Here is an 18,897-nt window from a genome sequence, read left to right as displayed (position 1 = left end):
CTGTTTGTCCATCCAGCCCTCTGGGAAAGCCAGGGGACAGCACAGGGAGGGTCCAGCAGATCCTGCAGGGGGTGTGGGGGGCAGGGGGTGGCTGGGACAGCCCCCAGCCCCTCTGGGGGGAGCTCAGAGCAGCTGAGCCCGGCTCAGCAAGGCAGGGCTGGGTGGCACAAGGGAGCCTGAAGGAGCTGGGGAATCTCAGAATGAGCTCACTCCCATTCCTGGATTCATCACCCTTCCTCATCATCCTCACAGGCTCTCCCCAGCTCTGGATGTGAGCTCAGAGCCTGAGCTGAGCTCCTCCTGCAGGGTTTAAAACGCTTATGAAGCGAAAAAAGCAGAGCCCTTCACCTCCAGGGGGTGGCCAGGGGGGCTCCCCCCAGCAGGAGCTTCACTGGAACCTCGGTTCAGACACAACTGCTACGAAAATTGCACTTAGTGATTGTCTCGTCACACCTTTGTTTGTTTGTTTGTCCTCCCTAAAACTAAATTTTCTGTACAAACTCGGCTTGAAGTAGAAACCAGGTAAAATTCCCATTGAAAATAATGAGAATCCAATATCAAAGATGAAATCTCCAGGGGGCAGGAGGAGGGGGAGAAGCAAAGAAACAACAAAAGGAAGGGGGAGAGCTGCGGGAAGGGAGGAGCAGAGGGATTTAATCCCCAACATCAGAGTCCCGGTCACCGATGAGCCAGAGCACGTGGAAGCTGAGGGCCAGGAGCCCCGTGCCAATGAGGTCCCCCAGGGCTGTCAGGTAGGGGATGGAGAAGTTGTCAGGGTCCAGGTGCCTGCCCCACATCCAGTGCACCATCCAGTCAGCGATGTAGAGCAGGATCAGCACCTGCAAGAGCCACAGCTGCTGAGCCTGAGACCAAAATCTGCTCTGCCTGGCTCAGGGAAACACAGACCCATCCCAAAAAATGGAATTGGAACTGTGAACCCTGAAACCAAAATCTGCTCTGCCTGGCCCAGGGAAACACAGACCCATCCCAAAAAACAGAGCTGGAACTCTGCCACAAGTCCTGAGCCCTGCAACCAAATCTGCTCTGCCTGGTCCAGGGAAGGGCAATCACATCCCAAAAAATGGAACTGTGAGCCTTGAAACCCCAAATCTGCTCTGCCTGGCCCAGGGAAACACAGACCCATCCCAAAAAATGGAACTGTGAGCCCTGAAACCCCAAATCTGCTCTGCCTGGCCCAGGGAAACACAGCCATATCCCAAAAACCAAAACTGGAGCTGTGAGCCACAACCCCTGAGCCCTGAGACCAAAATCTGCTCTGTCTGGCTCAGTGAATGACAATCACATCCCAAAAAACAGAGCTGGAACTGTGAACCCTGAAACCTCAAATCTGCTCTGCCTGGCTCAGGGAAACACAGATCCATCCCAAAAAATGGAATTGGAACTGTGAACCCTGAAACCAAAATCTGCTCTGCCTGGCTCAGGGAAGGACAATCACATCCCACAAAATAGAACTGTGAGCCCTGAAACCCCAAATCTGCTCTGCCTGGCACAAGAAAGGACAATCACATTCCAAAAAAAAGAGGTGGAACTGTGAGCCCTGAAACCCCAAATCTGCTCTGCCTGGCTCAGGGAAACACAGATCCATCCCAAAAAATGGAATTGGAACTGTGAGCCACAACCCCTGAGCCCTGAATCCCAAATCTGCTCTGCCTCACACAGCTGGGGATGGCCCCTCCAGCTTCAAAATTAGGGAGAAATTCCTCCCTGTGAGGATGAGGAGGCCCTGGCACAAATTATCCAAAGGAATTGTGGCTGCCCCATCCCTGGAATGTCCCAGTGGAGATGTCCCTGCCATGGCAGGGGTGGCTCTGGGATTTTAGGGACCCCTCCAGCCAAAACCATTCAGGGATTCTGTGACTCTGAAATGCCTGATTGCTGTGTGGATTCCTCATTGCTGTGTGAATTCCTGTGTGAATTTCTCACTCCTGTGTGAATTCCTGTGTGAATTCCTCACCCCTGTGTGAATTCCTCACCCCTGTGTGACCTTTCAGGCCAGGGAAGCACCACAAAAAAGCCACACCCCAAAAATCCGAGCTGGAATTGCCTCCCCCAGTGCTGCTCTCTGCAGCTGCAGCCCCAAATCCTCCAGGGCAGCTCAGAGAGGAGCTGGGGAGCTTCAGGAGCATCCCAAATCCTCTGAGTCCTTCCCAGCCTCTGCCTCTCCTCCTCCAGCTTCCTCTCACACCCAGTCTGGGCTTCAGCTGGCACCACACCACCCAAAAATCTCAATTTTGCACCTGAATTTTCAGCTCTAACCAGAAGAAGTTTGAGGAGATGTGGGGCAGAGGGAGCAGCTCAGGCAGGGCCAGCAACTCCTGAAATTCTTCCAGAAATAAAAGAGGAATTTTTTGGTTTTTTTAGAGGGATTTAAAGGAATGACTTTCCTAAAGGAATAACTTTCCTAAAGGAATAACAACTTTCCCAAAAGGAATTAAAGCTTTCCCAAAAGGAATAACAACTTTCCCAAAAGGAATAACCATTTCCCCAAAGAAATAACAATTTCCCCAAAGGAATTAAAGCTTTCCCAAAAGGAATAACAATTTCCCCAAAGGAATAACCATTTCCCCAAAGGAATAACAACTTTCCCAAAGGAATAACAACTTTCCCAAAGGAATAACAACTTTCTCAAAGGAATGACAATTTCCCCAAAAGGAATAACAATTTCCCCAAAGAAATAACAATTTCCCCAAAGAAATAACAATTTCCCCAAAGAAATAACAATTTCCCCAAAGAAATAACAATTTCCCCAAAGAAATAACCATTTCCCAAAAGGAATTAAAGCTTTCCCCAAAGGAATAACAATTTCCCCAAAGGAATGACAATTTCCCCAAAGGAATTAAAGCTTTCCCAAAAGGAAGAACCATTTCCCCAAAGGAATGACCATATCCCCAAAGGAAGAACTTTCCAGCCCAGCAGCTGGCACTGCCAAAATGGGATTTTCTCCTCCATCAGCTCCAGTGCAGGAGCTCATGCTGGCATTTAAAACCACACAAAATCTGCAGTGGATCCTCTCAAACCTTTGGCTTTGTGTGTCCCTCACCAAAACCCCTGTGGGCTCCCACAGCTCCAGGGAAAAGGGAGCACAGGACAAAATTCCACACCCACCAAATCCCCAAATCACCCCCAGGACACATTAGAGGGAACACTTTGGCTGTCAGGATGATTCAAAAGAGACCCAAGCAGATTTGAAACCCCAGCAGGGCAGGATGGAGGAGCAGGGACAGCTCTGTGTACCTGCCACCAGGGCAGGTGACAGCTGTGTCCCCAGAGCCCCTGGAGCTCACCTGGAGCAGTGCTGCTGTCATGTAGAACACGATGAAGATGAGGGTGAGCGTGGTGTGGCCGCCCTGCATGGAGCTGATGGTGTAGAGGAAAACCAAGTGGCCAGGCACCACCAGGAGGAACAGCACACGGGCAGAGCGAGAGTTCACGTCTGCAGAGGGGACACCAGGTCTGGGTCACACCTGGGAGGGGCCAAGGCAGCCTGGGCAGGGCTGGGGAGGGGGCCTGGCTGGGATCTGAGGTCCCTTCCCACCCAAAGCATTCGGAGAGTGCAGGGTTTGGTGGGGGGGGGGGTCTGGGAGGGAACAGGATGATCCTGTGGGTCCCTTGCAGCTCAGAACATCCCACACCCACATTTCCCAAACCTAAACCCAAATCTGATCCCTGATCCATCCCACACCCACATTTCCCTGCCCCAAACCCAACCAGTGATTCCAGAGCTGCCCTGAGTCATTCCACACCACATTTTCCTGTCCCAAATCCACACCTCTGATCCCTGATCCATTCCACACCCACATTTCCCAAATCCAAACCCAACCACTGATCCACAGTTGCCCTGGTCCATTCCACACTCACATTTCCTACCCCAAACCATTGATCCCAGAGCCATTCCATACCCACATTTCCCAAATCCAAACCCAACTATTGATTCCAGAGCCATCCCACACCCACATTTCCCTGCCTCAAACCCAAACTATTGATCCCAGAGCCATTCCATACCCCCATTTCCCAAATCCAAACCTCTGATCGCAGAGCTGCCCTGATCCATCCCACATCCACATTTCCCTGCCTCAAACCTCTGATCCCAGAGTCATCCCACACCCACACTTCCCACCCCAAACCATTGATTCCTGATCCATCCCACACCCACATTTCCCTGCCCCAAACCCAAACCACTGATCCCCAATCCATTCCACACCATTTCCCAAACCCAAACCCAACTATTGATCTCAGAGCTGCCCTGAGCCATCCCACACCCACATTTCACAAACCCAAATCTGATCCCAGAGCCATTCCACACCCCCATTTCCCTGCCCCAAACCCAAACCATTGATCCCAGATTCATCCCACACCCACATTTCCCACCCCAAACCCAAACCATTGATCCAGAGCTGCCCTGAGCCATTCCACATTTCCCAAACCCAAACCATTGATCCCAGATCCATCCCACACTCATATTTCCCTGCCCCAAACCCAAATCACTGATCCCAGAGCCATCCCACACCTCCATTTCCCTGTCCCAAACACAAATCTGATCACAGAGCTGCCCTGTACCCACACTTCCCTGCTCCAAACCCAATCCATTGATTTCAGAGCTGCCCTGATCCATCCCACACCCCCATTTCCCAAATCCAAACCCAAACCTCTGATCCCAGAGCTGCCCTGATCCATCCCACACCCACATTTCCCACCCCAAACCCAAACCACTGATCCCAGAGCCATCCCACACTCATATTTCCCTGTCACAAACCCAAAACATTGATCCAGATCTGCCCTGAGCCATTCCACATTTCCCAAACCCAAACCTCTGATCCCTGATCCATCCCACACCCCCATTTCCCCATCCCAAACCCAAACCATTTATCCCAGTGCCATCCCACATCCACATTTCCCAAATCCAAACCCAATCCACTGATCCCTGATCCATTCCACACCATTTCCCAAACCCAAACCCAACTATTGATCTCAGAGCTGCCCTGAGCCATCCCACACCCACATTTCACAAACCCAAATCTGATCCCTGATCCATCCCACACCACATTTCCCTGCTCCAAACCCAACCAGTGATCCCAGAGCTGCCCTGATCCACCCCACATCCCCATTTCCCTGCCCCAAACCCAGTTATTGATCCTAGACCCATCCCACACCCACATTTCCCACCCCAAACCACTGATCCCAGACCCATCCCACCCCCCATTTCCCCCCAGGTGCCCCTGGCTGTACCTGAGCTGCAGAAGGTGCTGCAGGGGCTGGGGCACCTCCTGGGGGCTGTGCCAGGGCTGTCCCCAGGCTCCCCACTCATGTGCAGGTAGGTGGAGATGCGGCTGGCCTGCACTGCCACCAGGTTCCCTCCCACACCTGCAGGGCACAAACAGCATCAGGGCACTGCCAGCACACCTGGGGCTGCACTTTGATTTATTTGATTTATTTTGTTTATTCTGTTTATTCTGTTTATTCTGTTTATTTTGTTTATTCTGTTTATTTTATTTTATTTATTTTGTTTATTCTGTTTATTTTATTTTCTTTATTTTGTTTATTTGAGACCCCCCCCAGTGAGGAGCTGGGATGAAGCTGAAGCAATTTTGTTGCTGCAGCTCTGAAGAAATATGTGAAATAAAAAAATAAAAAAAATTAGTCAGGCACCAGAACAGACACAGGAAGTTTAAAATTATTCTTTTTCACATGAAACTGTGAAAACCAGAAACAAGGCGCACTGGCTCAGAATTAACTCCACTTATTGCAAAAAAAAACCCCAAAAAACCAATTAAAAATGATTTTGGTTCATCAGGCAGAAAGGAGGTGAAAACTTCACACCAATCAGATTTCCTGGCTCCAAGGTACAAATACAAATACAAATATTTTGGAATATGAGGTAGGAGGAATAAGGAAACGAGGAAGGCCCTGGAAATGTGGATTTTTAGGGAATACCTTCCAGGCCTTTCTTTAAAAGGTGGCACAGGCAAACCTGTGTGCCCCTGGTTTCCTAAAGAAATAACTAACTTTTCTAAAGAAATAATAACTTTTCTACAGGAATAACTAACTTTCCTACAGGAATAATAACTTCCCTAAAGGAATAACTATTTTTCTACAGGAATAACTAACTTTCCTAAAGGAGTAACTACTTTTCTAAAGAAATAATAACTTTGCTACAGGAATAACTGACTTTGCTACAGGAGTAACTGACTTTGCTACAGGAATAACTGACTTTCCTAAAGCAATAACAATTTGCTACAGGAATAACTAACTTTCCTAAAGCAATAACAATTTGCTACAGGAATAACCGACTTTGCTACAGGAATAACAACTTTTCCAAAGGAATAACAACTTTGCTACAGGAATAACTTTGCTACAGGAATAACTCACTTTCCTAAAGCAATAACAACTTTGCTACAGGAATAACTAACTTTCCTACAGGAATAATAATTTTTCTAAAGAAATAACTAACTTTGCTACAGGAATAACCGACTTTGCTACAGGAATAACAACTTTGCTAAGGGAATAACCTGCAGTCCCAGCAGGGAATGAGTTCAGGAATGAGGGAATGAGTCCCTGCAGTCCCAGATTCAGCCCCAGGGCAGGGAATGAGTTCAGGAATGAGTTCAGGAATGAGTTCAGGAATGAGTTCAGGAATGAGTCCCTGCAGTCCCAGTAGGGAATGAGTTCAGGAATGAGTTCAGGAATGAGTCCCTGCAGCCCCAGGCCAGCACCCACCGTTGATGACAGGAGTGAAAACTGCCATTCCAGCAAAGTTGGGATCCGACACCGTCCTGTCCAGAATCAGCCCCCCGACGCTGCAGGGAGCACAAGGGGGAGGTCAGGGCTGGGACAAGGCCAGGGAGGGCTGGGGGACAGGGCCAGCCCCACCTGCTGATGGCCATGGCGATGATGACAGGCTCCCAGCCCGAGTACAGCACCTCCCTGGTGGCAGAGTTCCTCTTGGCCACCACGATCCACAGCGGCAGCAGGGAGATGAAGAAGGCACAGACCAAGGGGTTCACGTAGGCTTTGCTCTCTGGGGAGGGAAAGAAGCACAGAAATCAATACCATGAACCTCAGGAGCTGCAGGAAAGGCAGGAAAGGAGGGTCAGGCCAGACTGGACTCTGCAGGATGGGGTGGTTCCTTCTCCCAGAGGGAACAGGGAAACATGGATCTGCAGGATGTGGTTCCTTCTCTCACAGAGAAACTCTGGGATCTGCAGGATGGGGTGGTTCCTCCTCACAGGGAAACTCTGGGATCTGCAGGATGTGGTGGTTCCCTCTCACAGGGAAACTCTGGGATCTGGGATTTGCAGGATGTGGTGGTTCCTTCTCACAGGGAAACTTTGGGATGTGCAGGATGGGGTGACTCCTTCTCACAGGGAAACTCTGGGATCTGGGATTTGCAGGATGTGGTTCCTTCCCTCACAGGGAAACTCTGGGATCTGCAGGATGTGGTTCCTTCTCCCAGGGGGGACAGGGAAACTCTGGGATCTGCAGGATGGGATGGTTCCCTCTCCCAGGGAACACTGGGATCTGGGATCTGCAGGATGTGGTTCCTTCTTACAGGGAAACTCTGGGATCTGCAGGATGTGGTTTCTTCTCTCCCAGGGGGGACAGGGATACTCTGGGATCTGTTTCCCAGCAGGGCTCAGTGAGATCTCTGCAATTCCAGCTGCTCATTGCCTGGGCAGGATCTCCCAGTGCTGCTTCCTTCAGCCCTGGATGAACCTGGCTGAGCCCCAGCCCTGTGCCCCAGGGAAGGGAGGAGAAGAAAGAAGGAGAAGAAAGAAGGAGAAGAAAGGAGGAGAAGAAAGGAGGAGAAGAAAGGAGGAGAAGAAAGGAGGAGAAGAAAGGAGGAGAAGAAAGGAGGAGAAGAAAGAAAGAAGGAGAAGAAAGAAAGAAGGAGAAGAAAGAAAGAAGGAGAAGAAAGAAAGAAGGAGAAGAAAGAAAAAGAAGGAGAAGAAAAAAAAGAAAGAGAAGAAAAAAAAGAGAAGGAGAAGAAAAAAAAGAGAAGGAGAAGGAAGGAGGAGAAGGAAATTGGGAGTGTCCAGCTGCAGCCCTGCCCTGAGGATCCCCAGCTGGAGCTGACAGCTCAGCAGTGGAATCCAAATCTGCCTTCTCCCACCGCTCCAAGCACCTGGAAGGGGCCAAGCCCTCCCTGAGCTTCACTGGAGAGCAGGAGCTGCCCAGGGCACTGAGCAGATCCATTCCCACCCCCAGCCTGAAGCAGGGAGCTCCAGAGCAGGAATCCCTCACACCCCAAGGACACAGAGGGAAACACAGACAGAGGTTTGTGTGGCTCCTCACCCAGCTCCTTGTACAAGCCCCAGCTGATCCCTGAGAGCAGGGCCAGGGTGATGAGGTCCCCCAGGCTGGCAGCGATCGGCGTGGCCACGTTGTCAGGGTTGATCCCCATCCTCCTGGAGCCAATGATGACCCCAATCATGATCATCCCTGCAGCCAGGAGGAGGCAATAAAAACCAGGATAGAGCCAAGGGAGGGGTGAACACTGAGGGGCACAGAGGGGGTGGCTCTCACCCAGCACCAGGGAGGCAATGAAGGCAGTGGCCACGCTGCTGGCACACAGCAGCACAGCGTGCTCCATGCTGAAGTGTCCATCTGGGATCCACCCAAACACCACGGCTGCAATCGAGGCCAGGAACCCAACCACAGTGGCCTGCACCTGGAAATGAGAAGCAGAGGCTCAGCAGGGCATCACAGCAGCCCCAGGGTGTGGGGAGAGGTTCCCCTGTGGTCACCCCATCCCTGGGAGAGTGGAAAGTGTTCCTGCCCATGGGAAATGGATGAGCTTTGAGGCCCCTTCCAACCCAAACCCTTCCATGATTTTATTCTGTGATTCTGAGAGGGGCCACAAAGGGGCCACTTGGCTCCCCATCACACACAGAATATTGGCAGCAAACAGCAAAACTGGGGCATTTAAACCTGCCACACCTGCCAAAGCTGGGCTTGCCCCAGCTGTAAAGATTCCCCTTACCTGTATCAGAGCCATGTTCCCTGTGATCATCTTCCAGAGCTCTTTGGGAGTATCCATTTGGCCAATGTTAGCCTGGAAGAGCAAAAGAGACACCATGAAAGCCTGACAGCACTTCACACCTGCTCACAGCCAAATTCCTGCTTGCCAGGGGCAGGAGAGAACCTCAGACCCTCAGCCCTTACAGGAGAATTCAGCAGGAAAGGGAGTGTGGAGGGGAATCAACACCAAGCAATAAATCTGCTGGGAATGTTGAAAGAGCAGTGAGACCTCTCCCTGCCCCTGCAGCCCCACTCTGCATTCCTGGTGCAAATCCTGCACTGCTGACCCAGCCCTGGGTCAAGCTGCCCCTCAGGCCAGGGCTGCAGAGCCTCAGGTCAGCCCTGTGCCCTGCACGTGGGGCAGAGCTGGCAGCAAACCCTCCTGGCCTGGAAAAAGCTGAGCAAACAAGGCTGGGGACACACAGGGGTCAGCTGGGCAGGGTGACCAGGAGATGGAAATTGCTTTAATTCCTGGTGTGGGATCCAAAATAACCCTGAGGAATGGCTGCAGGGCATGAGCTCTGCTCCTCTCATCCTCCTGGATGAGTTTTTATCCAGTTTGCATCATTAGGAGCTGATGAGCTCAGCAAACACTGCAGAGGGAAAAGCACCTTGAGGGGGCTGCCTGACAGCTCCAAACCTGGGCACAACAGCACAGCTGCAATTTTCCTCCTCTCAGGTGGAAAAGAAAACAAAAAAAACCAGAAATCACTGATGAATCAATCCTCCTGCTCTCCTTGCTGGGTGTGATTGAGAGCTGCCAGCTCGTTTTATTGAGATTCCATCTCTGGGGCAAATCATTGAGAGGAGGAAGGAATGGGGGAAAAAAACCAACAAAAACTGATGGAGCAGCACATCCAGCCCAGGAATCTGAGCTCCATATGAAGCCTGACCTTAAAATTCCAGCCACATGGCAATTAGGCTGGGATTAACACAACCTCCCTGCAGGCACTTAATCCTTTAACTAACGGGGGAGTTCTGCCTCTGGACTGTGAAAGGAATTTCTGAGGTGCCTTAAAGCAGCTCTAATTAGAAACCCAAAGTCTGAGAAGCCCCTCCAGGCTGCTTCCCTGTGGGGAGAGCTGGGGGTGCAGCCTGGGGAGCTCCCTGCACAGCCCTGGCAGCAGAAATCCTCCTGTCCCAGGCACAGGCACAGAAATCCTCCTGTCCCACAGCACAGAAATCCTCCTGTCCCACAGCACAGAAATCCTCCTGTCCCAGGCACAGGCACAGAAATCCTCCTGTCCCAGAGCACAGGCACAGAAATCCTCCTGTCCTACAGCACAGGCACAGAAATCCTCCTGTCCCAGCAGCACAGGAACAGAAATCCTCCTGTCCCAGCACAGGCACAGAAATCCTCCTGTCCCAGCACAGGCACAGAAATCCTCCTGTCCCACAGCACAGGCACAGAAATCCTCCTGTCCCAGCAGCAGAAATCCTCCTGTCCCACAGCACAGGCACAGAAATCCTCCTGTCCCAGCAGCAGAAATCCTCCTGTCCCACAGCACAGGAACAGAAATCCTCCTGTCCCAGCAGCAGAAATCCTCCTGTCCTACAGCACAGGCACAGAAATCCTCCTGCTCAGCAGCACAGGCACAGAAATCCTCCTGTCCTACAGCACAGGCACAGAAATCCTCCTGTCCCAGCAGCAGAAATCCTCCTGTCCCACAGCACAGGCACAGAAATCCTCCTGTCCCAGAGCACAGGCACAGAAATCCTCCTATCCCAGGCACAGAAATCCTCCTGTCCCAGAGCACAGGCACAGAAATCCTCCTGTCCCACAGCACAGGCACAGAAATCCTCCTGTCCCACAGCACAGGCACAGAAATCCTCCTGTCCCAGCAGCAGAAATCCTCCTGTCCCAGGCACAGGCACAGAAATCCTCCTGTCCCAGGCACAGAAATCCTCCTGTCCCACAGCACAGGCACAGAAATCATCCTGTCCCAGAGCACAGGAACAGAAATCCTCCTGTCCCACAGCACAGGAACAGAAATCCTCCTGTCCCAGCAGCAGAAATCCTCCTGTCCCAGAGCACAGGCACAGAAATCCTCCTGTCCCAGCACAGGCACAGAAATCCTCCTGTCCCAGCAGCAGAAATCCTCCTGTCCCAGGCACAGGCACAGAAATCCTCCTGTCCCACAGCACAGGCACAGAAATCCTCCTGTCCCAGCAGCAGAAATCCTCCTGTCCCACCACCCAGGAGCTCCCTGGATGATGCTGGAGGTGTTTTTCAGCCCTCATGACAAACACCCAGCTGGGATCTCCATCCCTGTGTGAGCCCCCTGTGAGCTCCCCTCTGCCTGCCCTGCCCTGGCTCCTGCTCTGGGCACTCTGCTGTGCCCAGCTCCTGCTGGAAAAGCTGGGTCCCAGCCAGCAGGAGGAACTGAACTGTCAGCAAAGCCTAAGGACCACTAATCCTTCAAATCCCATCAGCCCAGCAGGGTGGAAACACCTTCCCTCTGCAGGCTCTGCTGCCTGCTGCCATCCCCACAGGCAAATCTGGGAATCTGAGCTGCCCCACACACAGAAAACCCTCCCAAAGCAGCTTCTGTCCATCCCAAAGCAGCTTCTGTCCATCCCAAAGCAGGTTCAGGTTCCCTGTCCATCCCAGAGCAGGTTCAGCTTCTCCTGTCCCCCTCCCAGAGCAGGTTCTGTCCCTCCCAAAGCAGGTTCAGCTTCTCTTGTCCATCCCAAAGCAGGTTCAGGTTCTCCTGTCCCTCCCAAAGCAGGTTCAGGTTCTATCCCTCCCAAAGCAGCTTCTCCTGTCCATCCCAAAGCAGCTTCTGTCCATCCCAAAGCAGGTTCTGTCCATCCCAAAGCAGGTTCTGTCCATCCCAAAGCAGGTTCTGTCCATCCCAAAGCAGGTTCTGCCCCTCCCAAAGCAGGTTCTGTCCCTCCCAGAGCATCTTCTCCTGTCCCTCCCAGCCCCTGCTCACTCACAGCAGTGGACAGACGAGATGCCAGGGTCATCTCCAGGTTCCCCTTCAGGCCCAGCAGAGCAGGAACCAGAATAAACACCTCAGTCACGTATTTGAAGACATCCCAGTGCTGCAAGGTTCAAGCAGAGGAAATAAAATCATTCAATATAAACCCGTGGTTGATTCCAGCCTTTGCTCTGGGCTGAGTGCCACCCCCTCAGTGTCACCTGTGCCCCCCTCCCTGCTCCCCACCTGGAGCTCTGCACTGCTTTTCCCACTCCTGACATTTGCAGCAGTGAGCACATGATCCTGCTGGGCTGAAAAATCCTCTCTGAGCCAGCAACTTTCAGTGAGAAATCCCCCAAAGAGTCACCAGTGACAAAATGTTTACACACCCAGAGGCCAGGACAGGGAGAGATGAGGAGGCTTTGCCCAATTCTTGCAGTTTTTGGCAGATTTGAGTGCTGAAGTTGGGTCAGACTCAGCTGAGAGCCTTTTCTATGTGTGTGTCTTGTAAATACAATTTTTTTTTTTTTTATCCAGCCCACCTTTCCCTGCTACCTGTGTTAACTCAGATATTTCCTAACCCCTCTGCCTCTGCAGCTGGGGTGAGGGACAGAGGCTGCCACGGTTATTTAGGAAAAAAACAAAGAGTAATTGCAAATTGCAGGGTAAGCAGCCTTCCAGGAGAGCAGCTGAAAACACAAAACCACTCCAAACCCCTTCACAACCACATTTAAAAACACCCAAACCTCACTGCTCCATTTTTATGGCCCAAAATCTCTGCTCTTTCCCACCCTGAGGGACACAGACACAGAAATCCCAGCTGGGGACGTGCTGGATGTCACCTGCAAATGTCACCTGTGCCAGGGTCCAGCCCCTCCCAGGCAGTGCCACCCTGCCAGGCTCACCAGGGACAGAAATTTCTCTCCAGGACAAGAAAATCCATCAGCAAATACAGCTCTACCTGCCTGCCTGAGGAAGGAATTGTTATTTGGGGTTTATTTTTCCACCCTTCACCTCTGCACTCTGCACAAATTCGAGCTGCACTTCAGAAATCATGGGAGACAAATGAAAAAATAATCTTGAGATGGATGAACTGGGATGGTTTATCCACAAAAAATGGATTTTTTTTGCAGTTTCTGACAGGCTGGAGCAGCCTGGGATGGGGAAAGGATCCTTGCCCTGAATGGGATGAGATTTAAGGTCCCTCCAACCCCAAACCTCTGGGGTTTTATGCCAGGCTGCCTCTCAGGGGCACAGAGAGGAGCTCTCAGCTGTTTCCCAAGCCCAGCTCCATCCCTGCTGCAGGATGAGGCTCCTGAGGTCACCCAGGAGGGTTTGGAGTCCTGGGGGTGACACTCAGGGTTGGGGACAAAGCCTGGATGATGCTGCAAGGATTTCCCAGCCCAAATTCTGCATTTCTGTGTGATCTGAGCTCGGTGCTGAGAACCTGGAACTGCTCCCCCAGCCCAGGCTGTGCCTCCTTTAAGGAGCAGCCAAGCCTGGCTCTCCCCTGGATATTTTTAGGAGGCTCTGGGATGGTTTTGCTGCTTGTCCAGAGGGTGAATCCCTCATTCCAACCCCCCTGGCAGGACCCAGGATGGGCTGGGTGCCAGCAGAGCCACTCCAGCAGAGCCACAATATCACTTCTGGTTGTGCACAACCTCCCTGAGCTCTCAGGGGCAGCACCAGGCTCTCCATCACTTCATCCCCAGCCTGGATTTGGAAATGAAGCTTTAGGGGAAGCTGCTCTGCCAACTGAAGTTGCTGCTCCTGGAGAAAGGAAGAAAATCCATCTTAAGGGAAGGAAAACAAGGAGGTTTCTGCAGAGCTCAGCAGCTGCTGGCTGCAGAGAGCAGGACCTGTGGGCTCCTGCCAGATTTCTTAATTTAAGATGTTGAACAACACTGGGAGTCTGTGGTGGCTCCTGCAGGGAGGGGAGTGCACACAGAGGCTCAGGAGAAAAAATTTAAAACAAAAAACAACTACAAAAGGCAAAAAAAAAGAGGGAAAGAAAAGAGGAAATGAGAATTTCAGTTTGGGACGTGGAGCTGTGAAAGTGGCTGTGTCAGCCCCTCTGAGAAGCACAGAAATACAGAAATAAGCTGGGTTTAGGGAGACAAACACAGCAGATCCTTCAGGGTCTGCCCAGGACCCCAGAGCCTCCCAGGCAGGGCTGAACTGGACCTGGAGGTTCTGGAAGAACCAAAACCCTTCCCCACCCTCTGGAATTCCATGGCTCGGTTAATGCCAGGGCTGAAGGGAGCTGGGGCTGCCGTGGGGCACAGGAATTCCAGAGTTTTATTCCTAAATGTCACAGCAGTCAGGGCAGGAGAACACAGGGCTGAGCTGCTGTGGGGCACAGGAATTCCAGAGTTTTATTCCTAAATGTCACAGCAGTCAGGGCAGGAGAACACAGGGCTGAGCTGCTCTGGGGCACAGAATTCCAGAATTTTATTCCTAAATGCCACAGCAATCAGGGGAGCAGAACACAGGGCTGAGCTGCTGTGGGGCACAGGAATTCCAGAGTTTTATTCCTAAATGTCACAGCAGTCAGGGGAGCAGAACACAGGGCTGAGCTGCTCTGGGGCACAGGAATTCCAGAATTTTATTCTTAAATGCCACAGCAATCAGGGCAGGAGAACACAGGGCTGAGCTGCTCCAGGAAAAAGTTCAGCTTGGGTTCCAATCACTTTGGGGAACTTCCAGAAGAGGCAGGCACGAGTTTGCAGGGATTTTTGACAGGAAATCACGCTGGAAATGTCCTCATTTCTCAGCAAACGTTTCTGGTAAACCTCCCCCGGGTTCATTCAGCCTTTCCTGTTTGCAGTCAGTGCCCAGCTGCCCCAGCAGGTTCCACAGGAGAGGCCACAAGGATGAGCAGAGCTCAAAGGCACGCAGAGAAATTGCTGCTCTGGGCAGCACAGCACGAGGAGTGTCTGCCTGTCCACCCACAAACCCCAAAAAAAAAAACCCCTCTGGCTTCCTGGCTGGTCCCAGCTGCCACTGGAGCCTCTCTGTGCCCACACCAGGGCTTGTTTACCTCAGCCCAGCAGCTCCAAGCACAGCATTCCTGGCTGCCCACAGCTCCCAAATGGTTCCAGCCCCATCCTAAAAGAGCAGGAGCCCAGTTTGGGGGCTCAGGGATGGGAGGCTCTGCCTTCAGGGCAGAGGAGAGGCTGCTCTGCTGCCAGGAAAGGTGGTGGAGAGCAGCACAGTTGGCCAAGGCACCATTCCCACATGGAAACACAACCAGGCTGGCTGTTCCCACAGGGAACACCTTGGTTTTCATCCAGAGGCAGCTGCCAGCTCCTTGCTGGCCTTTCCTAAGAGTCACCTCCACAGCCCTGGGTGCCTCCAGAGCACAGGGAAGGTGCAGGGAGCTCTGGAATGAGCCTGGCACAACCTGGGAGAAACATTAACCTGGCAGGCACGAGCCTGGGACAGCACAGCACACTGCTGGGGTGGGACAGGGACAAGAGGAACCAGCCCTGGGGCTGGGATGTCACCAGGCAGCAGCAGGGAGGGGATTTCTCTCCAGCTGTGAGGCACAGAGAGCTCTCAGTTCCCAGCTTCAGCTGCACCTTCTCCTCTGAGCCACAGCATCCTCTCCTTCCTTCGTTCCTCACATCACTGCCATCTCCTTAAATTAACTGAGCTTCATTTACAAGGGTGGGGACAAGGTGATGGAGGGCTGCTCATCTCCCCCTCCCCAGCCAGCACAACCTGGGAATTGCTCTCCCCTCCCTCCCTGTGGCTGAACCAGACTTGGCATTCCAGGATTCCGTTATTCCAGGATTCCATGGTTCCATTATTCCAGGATTCCATGGTTCCATTATTTCAGGATTCCATGATTCCATTATTTCAGGATTCCATGACTGCAGCCCTGATATGCAGGGCCAGGACCCAGAGCCCAGAGCCAGGGCAGCCCCATCCTCACCTGCACAATGTCCAACCCCAACCTCACCTGCTCAATGTCCATCCCCAAACTCTACCTGCATGATGTCCAGCCCATCCCCACCTGCTCAATGTCCAGCACCATCCCCACAATGTCCATCCCCAGCCCCATCCCCACAATGTCCATCCCAAACCTCACCTGCACAATGTCCAGCTCTAACCCCATCTGCCCAATGTCCAGCCCCAAACTCTACCTGCACAATGTCCATCCCCATCCCCACAGTGTCCATCCCCAGCCTCACCTGCACAGTGTCCATTCCCATCCCTACCTGCCAAATGTCCATCCCCATCCCCACAATGTCCATCCCCACCCCACCTGCCTGATGTCCATCCCATCCTCACCTGCACGATGTCCATCCCCACAATGACCATCCCCACCTCACCTGCCCAATGTCCACCCCCATCCTCATCTGCCCAATGTCCAGCCCATCCCCACAATGTCCATCCCAGTCTCACCTGCACGATGTCCATCCCCATCCCCACAATGTCCATCCCCACCCCACCTGCCCAATGTCAATCCCCACCTGCCCAATGTCCATCCCATCTTCACCTGCCCAATGTCCAGCCCCAGCCCCATCCCCACAATGTCCATCCCCTCCTCACCTGCACGATGTCCAGCACCATCCCAGCAGCCACGGTGCCGAAACCAGCCAGCAGGAAGGGGAACAGCACCTGCAGCCCGATGGAGAACGAGGTCTCCTTGAGGGGCGAGGCGGGCTCAGCTCCCCGCTCCGTGCTGGTGTCATCGCTCTCGTTGCTCTGGCTGCCGTTTTCCAGCAGGGCATCCTCCTCCCTCACCCCTTTGGCGTTGGCACGGGACTCCAGCAGCACCACCTCCGCCCCGGTGCCGTCGGGGCTCAGGAACTCCGAGGGCTGGGCGCGCTCCGGGCTGGCCAGGCAGTCCCCGGGCACGGCCCCGTTGGCCTGGGGGGTTTCCTTCTGCTCCAGCTTGGAAGTCATGCTGCAGGACAGGCTCTCCTCACCCTTGGCTCGCTGGGCCTACAGCCAGCAGCTGCTCCAGAAGGGATCTTCTGCCAGCAGCAGCTTATCCACACGGCCGCTCCAGCATGGAGGGGTGAGCTGTGCCAGCCCTGCTCGCCCGCCCGGGAGTGCAGAGCCTGCTCCTGCAGCAGAGATCCCCATCAAGCAGCGCCCAGGGATGGGGGACACCGAGCTGGGGGTGGGCAGGAGCTGGGAATGGCAGCAATGCCCCCTGGCTCTGCTCCTCTCCAGCGTTGTGGGGTGCAGCAGCCGCCGGGGCACGATCCAAGCTTCCCTCCCTTGTGGGACACCTTTAGTGCATCTTCTGCCTGGTGGTTTTTTTCCAGCAGATGTGATGGAAAAGCAGATGAAGTGGAGGACACAGAAGCTTAAAGGAACACTGAAGGAGAGGACTGGATTTTAGAGATGATCCCACTCAGGTTCTTCTTGCTACCAGGGCTTTGCCACCTCCTCCAGTGGCACTGTCCCTCTGCAGAATTCCACTCTGAAGGTTCCTGCGGGCTTTGTGCCAGAACAGCCAGCGCTTCCAGCAGGCTCCGAGTGTCACTGCTGTCCTCCTCCTCCTCCCCCAGAGGAATTTCTCACCCAGCAGCACGAGGCGAGCACAGTTCTTACTCCGAGTGGCGGCAGGTCCCAGGGAAGGTTACTCAGGGCGCTGGGCAGGCTGCAGGGTGGGGGCTGGCATTTGGACAGCCGGGCATTGACGTGCTGTTCCCAGAACTCGCCTGTCACCTGAAACACACGGGAGGAAAGCCGATATTCCCTGGGGTCCGCAGCAGCGGCTCCAACAGCCCCGGCCGGACCCCCAACCATCCCCCGGCTGCTCTCCCAGCCCTGGGCACCCTCCGGACCGGGCACGGGAGGGACCCGCGGGACGATCCCCGCGCCCGGGGCTCCCCCGGGGCTCCTCCCGGTGCCGCAGCGCCGGAGCTGCCGCAGCGCCCGCAGAGCCCCGCGGTGCCGCTGCCAAGCGCCGCTGTCCCCACGGTACCGCTGCGGTGTCCCCATGGTACCGCTGCCGTGTCCCCACGGTACCGCTGCCTTGTCCCCACGGTACCGCCGCCGTGTCCCCGCGCTGCCGGTACCGCCCGTGTCCCCACGGTACCGCTGCGGTGTCCCCACGGCACCGCTGTTGTGTCCCCATGGTACCACTGCCCGAGTCCCCACGGTACCGGTAGTGCCCGGTGCCGGTACCGCCCGTGTCCCCGCGGTGCCGGTACCGCCCGGTGCCGCTCGCTCCGCTCCCGCTGCGCACCCGCGGCTCCTCCGCCGCCCCGCGCTCTGCCCCGCCGGGCCCCGCCCCGCGCCGCCCTGACATCACCGCCGGCCAATGGCGGCCGCGCCCGCCCCGCCGTGCCGCGCTCCCATTGGTCCAGCGCGCGTGGCGTCACGTCTGGCCCCGCCCCCCGCGCGGAGCGCGCCCCCGGAGCGGGAAGGCCACGCCCCTTTGGGGGCTCGGGGGGCGGGGCCTGAGGTCACGCGCGGCTGAGCCCGCACCGGGCGGGAGCGGTCGGTGTGAGTGTCTGTCTGTCCATCCGTCTGTGTGTGTGTCTGTCCATCCGTCTGTCCATCCGTCTGTGTGTCCATCTGTCTGTCCATCCGTCAGTGTGTCCATCTGTCTGTCCATCCATCTGTGTGTGTGTCCGTCTGTCCATCTGTCTGTCTGTCCATCCGTCAGTGTGTCTGTCTGTCTGTCCATCCGTCAGTGTGTCTGTCTGTCCATCTATCTGTGTGTGTGTCCGTCTGTCCATCCGTCAGTGTGTCTGTCCGTCTGTCCAGCATCCGTCACTGTGTCCGTCTGTGCATCCGCCAGTGTGTTTGCCCATCCATCTGTCCGTCCTGTCCGTCCTTCCATCTACTCTGCTGTCCGTCCATCATCCATCCATCATCCATCATCCATCCATCATCCATCCCTCATCCATCCATCCATCCATCCATCCATCCATCCATCCATCCATCCATCCATCCATCCATCATCCAT

The 18,897-nt window shown here is 54.1% G+C and overlaps 1 protein-coding gene across 1 annotated transcript; it reads right to left on the bottom strand.

Moving 5' to 3' along the window:
• Nucleotides 1-458: 458 nt before the first annotated feature.
• On the bottom strand, nucleotides 459-17,066 carry SLC41A1 (solute carrier family 41 member 1). The gene is made up of 10 exons (XM_033080258.1): nucleotides 16,518-17,066; nucleotides 11,977-12,084; nucleotides 8,999-9,070; nucleotides 8,542-8,686; nucleotides 8,311-8,457; nucleotides 6,889-7,036; nucleotides 6,736-6,815; nucleotides 5,248-5,382; nucleotides 3,306-3,454; nucleotides 459-839 (listed from the first exon to the last, which is right to left on the bottom strand). Exons 1-10 carry the CDS (start codon nucleotides 16,872-16,874, stop codon nucleotides 654-656), a joined length of 1,527 nt encoding a protein of 508 aa, XP_032936149.1. The 5' UTR covers nucleotides 16,875-17,066; the 3' UTR covers nucleotides 459-653.
• Nucleotides 17,067-18,897: the final 1,831 nt, after the last annotated feature.

Source organism: Catharus ustulatus, chromosome 25 (genome assembly GCF_009819885.2).
Source record: "Catharus ustulatus isolate bCatUst1 chromosome 25, bCatUst1.pri.v2, whole genome shotgun sequence".
NCBI classification, from domain to species: Eukaryota; Metazoa; Chordata; class Aves; order Passeriformes; family Turdidae; genus Catharus; species Catharus ustulatus.
The sequence above is the reverse complement of the archived record's forward strand: the minus strand, read 5'-3'. Positions and strand labels throughout refer to the sequence as shown.

What these genes read in the sequence shown, in the direction of transcription:
- SLC41A1 (XM_033080258.1), bottom strand. Translation starts at nt 16,874, where the DNA reads ATGACTTCCAAGCTGGAGCAGAAGGAAACCCCCCAGGCCAACGGGGCC. An exon ending in TTTCACTCCTGTCATCAACG is followed by an intron (nt 5,383 to 6,735) that starts GTGGGTGCTGGC and finishes TGTGCCCTGCAG; the next exon opens with GTGTGGGAGGGAACCTGGTG. An exon ending in TGACAGCAGCACTGCTCCAG is followed by an intron (nt 840 to 3,305) that starts GTGAGCTCCAGG and finishes TGGCTCTTGCAG; the next exon opens with GTGCTGATCCTGCTCTACAT.